The sequence below is a fragment of the Neovison vison genome, chromosome 12 (genome assembly GCF_020171115.1).
Source record: "Neovison vison isolate M4711 chromosome 12, ASM_NN_V1, whole genome shotgun sequence".
Lineage (NCBI taxonomy): Eukaryota > Metazoa > Chordata > Mammalia > Carnivora > Mustelidae > Neogale > Neogale vison.
In genome coordinates, this window is record NC_058102.1 from 101,775,165 (window position 1) to 101,784,669 (window position 9,505).

A 9,505-nucleotide genomic window follows, 5' to 3' on the forward strand; every position below is an offset into this window, starting at 1 on the left:
GTACATGGAATCTCTAAATCCTGAACCAAGTTTCATGGTCAAAAATTGAGCCCCAAAATAATCTGCTCCCCCTTCTTCATGCCTTGGTAGCCAAGACCCCGTCCCTTTAAGTCAAAGACAGACTGACTTTGCATGTCCTTGGGGCCATGTGAATGGTCCCTCTCCTGCTTTGGGTGTTAAGCCAGGCAGTCCCAGCTCAGCCCACACTTAGACTCTGGAGCCATCCACTGAAAGCGGGAACTAGAGAGCTGAGAGAAGTTACGGAGCCACTTGCTGGAACTAGCTTCCAAGAAAACAAGATACTAAGTTCAAGTGAAAAGTTGGGGAAGGAAGTTGGGGGAACAGGTTCAAAGTGCCAGGGATTAGCAACTTCTACACATTAAAAGGTATGGGAGGAAGAAGGATTATTGCAGAGGTAGAGACTGAGAACCAAGACAAAGCAGGCTCAACAAGCTCGTTGAGGGCAAAGCCAAACCAAGAAGCCAGAAGTGTCAACTTCCAGTTGGCCCAGCAAGCCTGCACAGCCCCCTCCAAACAAGACACTCGCCCACCCCACTTTTAATCAAAACCTCAGGATCCCACTCCACTTTCTAGTTCTGTGACTGAAACCTTTAGCGCCCACAGAGTGGTCTGTGCTAGATGTCCACCTAGAGAAAAACACAATCTCTGGAGAGCAGCTCAGTCAACACTGGGACCCTCAGGAGGCAAATGCTTCACGTGCATGTGGGGGTTGGGGGGCGGCCAACTGTCCCTCACATTAGAGCTTCACAATTCTTTTTTTTCCCCTCACAAATTTTTGCTCTTTATTTATTTATTTGACACACAGAGAGAGATCACAAGTAGGCAGAGAGGCAGGCAGAGAGAGAGAGAGAGAGGGAAGCAGGCTCCCTGCTCTGAGCAGAGAGCCCGATGAGGGACTTGATCCCAGGACCCTGAGATCATGACCTTAGCCGAAGGCAGAGGCTTAACCCACTGAGCCACCCAGGGTCCCCGAGCTTCGCAATTCTAAAAAGAGTGCACAGCAGTGCACTAGACCAAGGAGACCAATCGTCCCAGGACAGGAAGCTCTGCCTTGGACGGTAGACGGGAGCCTGCTGCTGCTTCCTGCAGATCTGAGTCCTGTGTGGTTCTGATGCAAAACCTGAAGGTTATTATCAACTCTTCTCCCTTATAATTCTGCAGGAAGGAAGGTAACAGGCTGCAGCCCAGCTCCGAGAGGAGCGCCAGCGATGGCCATTTTGCACGTCTAGTGCTTTGCACGTGTTGGTGCCCAGCAAGTATCCGCTGCTTCTGAGTGAGTGATGGAATACTGAGCAATCTGTCCCAAGTCACACGACTCAAGATCTAGGTCTCCTGGCTCCTAGGCCAGGACCCGGCACCCAGTACCTGGTTCTCTTCTCTTTCCAGCACTTTGCTTTAGAGTGGACGGACAATGAGCCTTCTTCCCATCTGCACATATCAAAGACAGAAGATACCCATTTCCGGGCATGTTTGTAGATAGACTTCTCATAGATTTATTTCTGTTCCATGTTATATATAGATATATGTATATATATACTTTTTTTTTTTTTTTTAAATAAAATCTATATCCCCTTCCCTTCCCCACCAAACTCACAAAAGGAAGTATAAATCCTTCCAGGATTGCCATCAGGCTTTCCAAGATAGCCAGGGCTAAGAAAGAGCCATCTCTCAACATCTCAAGAGATGGGTGCCCTTCTTTGGCTCTGGGGTCATTGAAGCAGCAGCATTCCCAGGACCCAAGGGGAGGAGAGAGGAAAGGAAACAACTATAGTGTGACAGGATTCTAGGATGAAAGTGTCCAGTGACTCCGAGAATGGCAGACTGGCTCCCAGGATTCCCCAGGTGGGAATAAAGGCAGAAGCCCTATGGCTCTTCGGATGCTGCCCAGACAGGCGGGAGGGCAGTAAGGAGTACAAACCGGGGATTAGGCATGCAAGGATGGGGTGGTGCGAGAAGAAACACGTGTGGGTTATGCTGGAGAAGTAGCAGCCCCACTTACTCCATGACAGATAACAAACAGGGATAGATGCTGCCCCCCCACCCCCATTTTAAAGAAACAGGGAGAGAGCATGGCAGGGAGGGGGAGGGAGACAATGGGACACATAATAAAGTCACATAAAGCAAAAGTACCAATAAAAACACGACTTGTACTTGCCTCCTCCCTAGAGAAGGTGTGATCTATGCTTGGGGGTCAGGGAGAGAAAAGGGAGGTTAAGGGTCATGAACCTAGGATTATCAGCTGGCCAGGGGCACAGGGAGGCCGAGGACTCCTAAAGGACAGGCAGGCAGCTAGGACCCCGCATCCCCAGAGAAGAAACGACAGTCCCTTCAGTTCGACTTGGACCAAATCTTGGCGCTCCCTCGGAGTCTGGCAAGGGGAAGAGAGAGAGAGAGGCTGCAGGGAATTCCCCTCACCCCTGTGGCCTCCCCCCATGTCTACTCCCATGCAAACGACTAAAGGGGGTGAGGACACCCGGGTCTCTGATGTAAAAGCAGGACACCCCAGAAGCAAGCAGTTCCTGCCACATTGGCTCACCCCTTGCCCTTTGAGGCTTTCTTGCTGGGCTGGCGCTGGTTGGTGCCAGGGGCGGGTTCCCTCAGCTCAGTCAGGTGCTGCTCAGGGTCCTGAGATGTAGCTGCCGCGGCTGCTGCTGTTGTAACTTTAATGGTTTTTTTAAGGTTGGCCACCTACCCGGATGAAAGAAATGGGGGACAATAAGGGAAGTCCCAGAATCCGACAGGCCCTGTCGACCTTGTCTGTTTGCTACAGCCACGGTCCTGACCCCTCCACATGGGACAACTGGCCCCAGCTGCGTGAGCTTGGAAGCTCGGGTACGTCCTGATGCCTTGCCCGCTCACCTCACTCTCGATCTGCTGCTTCAGGCCCAGCTGCTGCTCCTTGTGCTGGTTGGCGCGGCTCACCTGCTCCTCGATGCCTGACAGCACCACCTCACAGCCCACACACCTGCGAGGATCAGGAGCGGAGACGCGTCAGCAGGAGGCTGGGATCACACACTCACGACAGACAGATTCAGAACACCCTGCATGCAAACACCTTGTCTGAGTTAGGGACCCTCGCCAGGGCACCTGGAAACCACGTGCAACAATAGTCCCAGGAGCCACAAAGACACCTGGGGGGGTGTGGGGGAGGTGGGCAGCCTAAGACAGGTATGGGAAGTGCCTGGAATAATGCACAACATGTGAGGGGAGGAACGGAAAACAACACTGGGTAGATGCTGGAGAGAAGGAAAAAAAAGGTATATTGAAGTCAGACAAGAACACAAAGAGAAACACGGAGGCGGAAGAGACCCAGGGCCTAAGACATGCTGCTTACAGACCGATGGGATGAATCCAGCTTAAGACAAGTGAGGATCCAACACCCCACTGAGGAGCCCCTCAAGAGTACTGCTCCCTGCTCCCCACAATGACTATGCCAAGGACACTGCTTCCAGCCTCTTGCCCCGCAGGCCCTCCTCTGCCCCCTTCTGCCCTCAGAAGCTTCTGTAGGAATGAGTACCTCTCCCTTCATCCTCTGGGACTCTACCTCTGCAGCCCAGCCCAGCCCTCCCCACCCCCGCAAAGCACCTCCCCCTTTCCCGGAGGGAGATGAGAAGGAACAGGGCCAGGACAGGGGTCTCACCACTCCTGCAGGGTTCGAGCAATGGCACTAAGGTCCTGGCGCTGGATGTCCCGCCCAATGCTGTAGTCAACCTCCAGTCGCTGGTTGCGCTGGTCCAGGGAGCCGCGGAGCACGTCGGCATACACTGCCTCGATGACAAGGTCTTCCAGCTGCCGCACGTTACGCAGGGCGAGGGCCTCCAGCAACACTGCATATGGGATACACTGGGGCGCAGGGAGGTTGGGCTGGGATTTGTGAGGCTCTCCAGCAGAGAAGGGCTTCCAAGAGTCTTCCCTCCATCCCCCCTCCACCCCAGCTCCCCTGCCTACGCTCCATTCCTATTCCTTTTTTTTCTTTTAAACATTTTATTTAGGGGAGCCTGGGTGGCCCAGTGGATTGGGCCTCTGCCTTCAGGTCAGGTCATGATCTCAGGGTCCTGGGATCAAGCCCCACATCAGGCTGTCTGCTTGGCGGGGAGCCTGTTTCCCCTCTCTCTCTGCCTGCCACTCTGCCTACTTGTGATCTCTCTCTCTCTCTGTCAAATAAATAATAAAATCTTTAAAAAAATAAAATAAAGGGACGCCTGGGTGGCTCAGTTGGTTGGACGACTGCCTTCGGCTCAGGTCATGATCCTGGAGTCCCGGGATCGAGTCCCACATCAGGCTCCCAGATCCATGGGGAGTCTGCTTTGCTCTCTGACCTTCTCCTCGCTCATGCTCTCTCTCACTGTCTCTCTCTCAAATAAATAAATAAAATCTTAAAAAAAATATATATATATATATATAATAAATAAAATAAAATAAAGATTTTATTTATTTGACACAGAGAGAGAGAGAGAGAGACACAGCAAGAGACGGTACATAAGCCGGGGGGTGGGAGAGGGAGAAGCAGGCTTCCCACCGTGCCTGGAACCCGATGGTGGGGCCTGATCCCAGGATCCTGGGATCATGACCTGAGCCAAAGGCAGGAGCTTAAGGACTGAACCACCCAGGCACCCTCCACTCCAACTCCTAAAGGATTTCCTCTAGGGGCACCTGGGTGGCTCACTCATTAAGCTTCTGCCTTGGGCTCAGGTCATGATCCCAGAGTCCTGAGATCAGGCCTCACTATCAGGTTCCCAGCATGGTGGGAAGCCTGCTTCTCCCTCTCCCACTCCCCCTGCTTATATTCCCTCTCTTACTGTATTTCTCTCTGTCAAATAAATCAATAAAATCTTAAAAAATAGTAATAATTTTTTTTTTAAATCCTCTAAAAGGCTGGGCCTAAGGCAAATTAAGTTAAAGTACCATCCCCTGAAAAATAACCTCCCGAGAAGCATGACGTTTAAGATTTACGTTCCCCTACCACCCTTCACCTCCCACCCTACAGAGGAAGAAAGTGACATCTGCCTGGGCATCAGTCCTCTGGCCACAGCTCAGGACAGCACAGACCTTGGTCCAGATAAGCCTGATGTAACAAGAGCATGGGGTGGGGGTGGGGGTGGGGTCTGAGTTACATAACCGTTCATACCCCACTTCCTTCCACAGAGGCACCTCAGGACAGAGAGCCTGGTTTAGGTCAAATCATGGGGACCACAGGAAAGTCAAGAAACAGCTGAGAATATGTAGGTGGGTGGGAGAATGATATTTAATAAGAAAGTGAACCCAACTGGAACTAGACAGATATGTCTGGGTTATGCACTTCTGACTGGCAAACAGAAGCCCGGCACTTCACCAGAAGAGAGAGCCTTGTCCCCACATCTGAAAGCTAAGGCCGTTTGTGTGGAACTTTCTTTGTTTTTATTTTTGTTTTTGTTTTTTGTTTTTTGCTTTTTTTGAGATTTCTATCTATTTAATTGAGAGAGAGAGAGAAAGCCTGCACACGTTAGTGTGAGTGAGCAGAGCTCGGGGGGGCGGTGTGGAGAGGGAGAGGGAGAGGGAGAAGTAGACTCCACACTGAGCAGGGAGCCCCGAATGGGGCTTGATCCCAGGACCACGACCTAAGCCTAAGGCAGACGCTTAACTGACTGAGCCACTCGGGCACCCCTGTGTGGGACTTTCTATAGTGAGGAGGAAGGTGATCGCATTAACAAGTGAATGGCACTCTGGTTGCTATTTTGACCCAAAATGCAAAAAATGTTGAATGAAAAACAAAAACAAAACAGAAAGCAAAGAGAATACTATTCAGCCCAAAAGGCTGCTGCAGGAAGTGGAGCTCAGATACAGACCTTGGAGGGATGTGGGGTTTAGGGAAGGCAGAAGAGCGACAGTGTGGGCAAAGGCTGTCTGAGAGCAAATTCCCTTCAGACAGGCCCTTCGAAGGGACATTCCCCTTCGGTTCAGGACCGGGTTGGCTTGGGGTGGGGGTGGTATATGGAGAGAGACAGTCACTCACCTTGACTTTGGCAGCCAGGGTGACAACTGATAGGTGCCGAAGCTTATTCTTCTGAGCCTCTGTGAGCGGGGGAAGATTCCGGGCTTCAGCTAGGAAGAAAAGACAAGCATAGGAAATCCTGATTACACTTTTGTGGGAAGCTCTAGCCTCCTTCCCTTGCTTCTTCATCTTTTTTTCCCCCCAGTTTTCCATGCCAATTCAGTCTTAACTCTGACCCTGTGTACTGTAGAAGGGTTTCCCAGGAATTTCTTCAAGTCCTTCCAAAAATTGCCCTTCTCCCACCTCCACTACTCCAGAGCTCCAGCCCTCTTAGGTTACCTAAGTAATCAGCATATGTCCCGTAAGCAAACACTGTGAGCAGCCGGAATGTGGAAGCGAAGTCACTCTCAGCCAGCTGCAGGAACATGAAGGAAGAGGTGACAGGATGGGCCTCTCTCCAGTTTCCCAGCCTCACTTCTTTTGAATTCCACTTTCTGGCCCTATCTTTCCCCTCTCCCACGGACTCTTCCAGCTCACCAAAAGGACTTCTCTGCCTCTCTGATCACTCTTGCCATTGGAAGGCCTCATTTCCACCTCTAGGCCCTTATTTGCACTACCCCACCCCCTTCCCCCCGAAATCCACCATACCCTCTTCCTCCATATGTCTTCATTCTTACCCTAAATTCAGAATTGAACACATTCAGAGTGTTCAGTAGTGTGTGTGGGCACGTGCACACCCAGACATTGCAAATTGTATTTTGGTCCTTTGAGTGTGTTTAGGATTTCTGAATCTGCATATCATCCGGCAGTCTGCTGTTCTTGCCAAGTCACCAAAGACTCCTGTGTTAGCCTCATTCATCTCTGACAGCTGCGTGGCCTCAGCAGGCGCTGGAATTTGTGGCCTCTGTGTCAGACTTCTAGCACCCAAGCGGCTTCATCATCCAGGCCAGCTCACTCACTCACCTCCTATCACTGATCACTCATTCTGGCATTTAATCGATCAAACCCTTGGGTTGTTACACAAGAATATCTTTTTTTCCAATAAGATGACAAACCCAGGCCCTGGTATCCCACCCACCTATGTCTAGCAGAACTAGGCATGTATTCGGCTCTCAATAAATACTTGCTAAATAAGTAATTTAACATGTCCATATCCATTCATATTATCTCTGCAACTGGAATATAAGTTTTAGAAGGGTAATAGGCACTGTGTCTTGTACTTTTTTGGAATTCCCAGGTGACTAGCAGAGAGATAAACAAGCACCCAATAAATGCTTCTTTTTGTTCACCTTAATGGACCCTCTTTAGTTCCACTGCAGAGGAAAGCAGGGAAAGAAGGCAGCTAGAGTCTTCTCCATATACCTCAGAGTGATCCCCAAAGGCAAAATCCATCAACTCAGTCAATCATTGGCCCTCAAAAACCTAATATAGTCTGCCTACATACCAATGCCCTAGCATCTCAAAACACGGGGTGAGGTCATACATCTTGGTGACCCACCCACTCTATACGTTAAACTGTTTACTCTGCCACTTCTATGTGAACAGTTCTCTCTGCTGTGTTCCTAGCATCTTGCCACATGTCTTCCAGGGAAAAGACCTTCTAATACTTCTAGACGCATCTCTAACTTAAGGGAAAGAACAAAGGGTACAAAGAGGGAAAGGAGAGTATGCCAATTTCATGTTTATTGCCTTTCATTTGTACTGGACTTTAAACTTCCCATAATCTGACCTGATTTCTGTAATTGACAGTGAAGGGCAGTATCAGCTCCAATGTTAAAGGGAAAACAGAGAAACAGAGGTCCTAAAGGAAAAATGACCTGATCAAGGGGACATGGTCTTATTGAGAGCTACTAAGTGGGCGGAGACAGGCTGGAATCAGGTCTCCTTTTCTGAATCACGTGCTCTTTTGCTTAAAAACGAAAAATAGTGGGTTTTACAGATTCATCATCATCAAAGGAAAGTAAGAGGTTTACTTGCCTTCTTATTTTTGCCAGCTGCTAGTTAATCATCATCATATTCTTGTTCAACTGAATGGTTATGGAGTTGCAAATGAGCCCTGCCCACCCATTCTTAAGTTCAAACTTAGCCCCAAGCTTCCCTGTGGGCTTTCCAGGCCAGGAACCCACCTCTCTAACATTGGGCATATCCAGCAGTTCCCCAAACACGTAGACACCAGGAGCCTCCAGCACCTGGTGGATGAGTGTGGCCAGCGCTGCCCCCTTGGCCGACTTGGCCAGGAGCAGAAATTGTTCCTGGTTCTGCCCTGTCACCTTCACCTCGGCACTCATGGCTGCACTGAGCTGGGGGGACCTGGGCTCAGGATATCTGGAGCTGCAAGGAAAGAAAATGTGAAGTTGGAGGCCCCTGAACACTGGGAGGGCTGGAAGCACAGGAGCCGGGGCTGGACTGGAGAGACACTGAGTCACTTCTGCAAATGAGGGATGAGAGATGGAGCAGTCTAAAACTCGGATCTAGAAATCCTAAAACCGGCCACTTTGAAGGAAGCCTGGCTGAGACAGGGTTGCCACGCCCCCTCCCCCAAACTCGGGTCTGATCCCAAGCCCCACCACGTGCACCCCATTGAACCCCAAGGCACAAGATGTAGTGAGGTAAGGAGTATCACATGGTGTCCACCCGGACAACGCTCCCTCAAATTTCCACGGTGCCCCCAAGTGCCCTCAATCACGTGACCTCACCCGCAAGATCCTTCCACGTGGCTCCGCCCCCTCCCTTAAAGAGGCCGCCCAGGGACCGTGGGCTCACGGTGACTGCCCCGTCGTACCCTGGGTCAGACTCTGCGGGCCGCTACCTGGAAGCTTCGTCTTCCAGCACACCGGGCGGGGCCGGAGCTCCGTCACCTCCGGCAGCTGTTCCGAGCCTTTCCTGCCACCTCCCTGCAGAGTCGCTCTGGCCTCTAAACTCTATGGCTGGCTTCCGCGTCGTACTTCCGCTCTTACGAGGCCGGTTTCGGGCGGGCCATGTCCCTCCCCCCGACCTCCCCACCGCTGAAGCTCCTGCAAGCACCAGTCATTCTACTCTCTGATTGGCTGTTGAGGAAGACTGACGGGCGCCTCCCCCCCCCCGCCCCATTCTGTTTCAATAAAACTTTATTGTCAGATGAGCGCTGGACGGTAAATGCAGATGGGCGTCCCCGGGTCTCCGCAGGTACCGGCTGGTTATGTGTCGGCTCATAGCTGCCAGGAATCTGGAGATCTGGGCTGCACAGGGAGCATGGGACGACAGGAAAATTGTAATGGGAAAGAGAGGGAGGAGGGTAAAGGGGGGAGGGAGGGAAATGAGAGGAAGGAGACAACTAGCAATAATAGAAGTTTAGCAGCAGGGGTCCCCTGCCTAGTTTAACTTTTTTTTTTTTTTTTTTTTCCTTTGAGGAGCAAGAGGAAAGAAATGGAAAAGGTAAAGGAAGTCATATAGGTAACATGTGTTGAGTGCTTCCTATTGGTCAGGCATCTTTTAAAATTGTATCCTGCTGCGGAATCTTCGTAACTATACAAC

At 50.9% G+C, this 9,505-nt stretch overlaps 1 protein-coding gene across 3 annotated transcripts; it reads right to left on the bottom strand.

The window, feature by feature from the left end:
* Positions 1-1,490: 1,490 nt before the first annotated feature.
* On the bottom strand, positions 1,491-8,928 carry COPS7A (COP9 signalosome subunit 7A). Of its 3 annotated transcripts, none has more exons than XM_044227221.1 (8): positions 8,802-8,928; positions 8,119-8,323; positions 6,332-6,407; positions 6,014-6,102; positions 3,662-3,864; positions 2,881-2,986; positions 2,558-2,709; positions 1,491-2,389 (listed from the first exon to the last, which is right to left on the bottom strand). In XM_044227221.1, exons 2-8 carry the CDS (start codon positions 8,278-8,280, stop codon positions 2,350-2,352), a joined length of 828 nt encoding a protein of 275 aa, XP_044083156.1. In that variant the 5' UTR covers positions 8,281-8,323; positions 8,802-8,928; the 3' UTR covers positions 1,491-2,349. The 3 variants fall into 3 exon arrangements, with proteins under 3 accessions (XP_044083156.1, XP_044083153.1, XP_044083155.1); XM_044227218.1 differs by having other exon boundaries at positions 8,775-8,928; XM_044227220.1 differs by having other exon boundaries at positions 8,689-8,928.
* Positions 8,929-9,505: the final 577 nt, after the last annotated feature.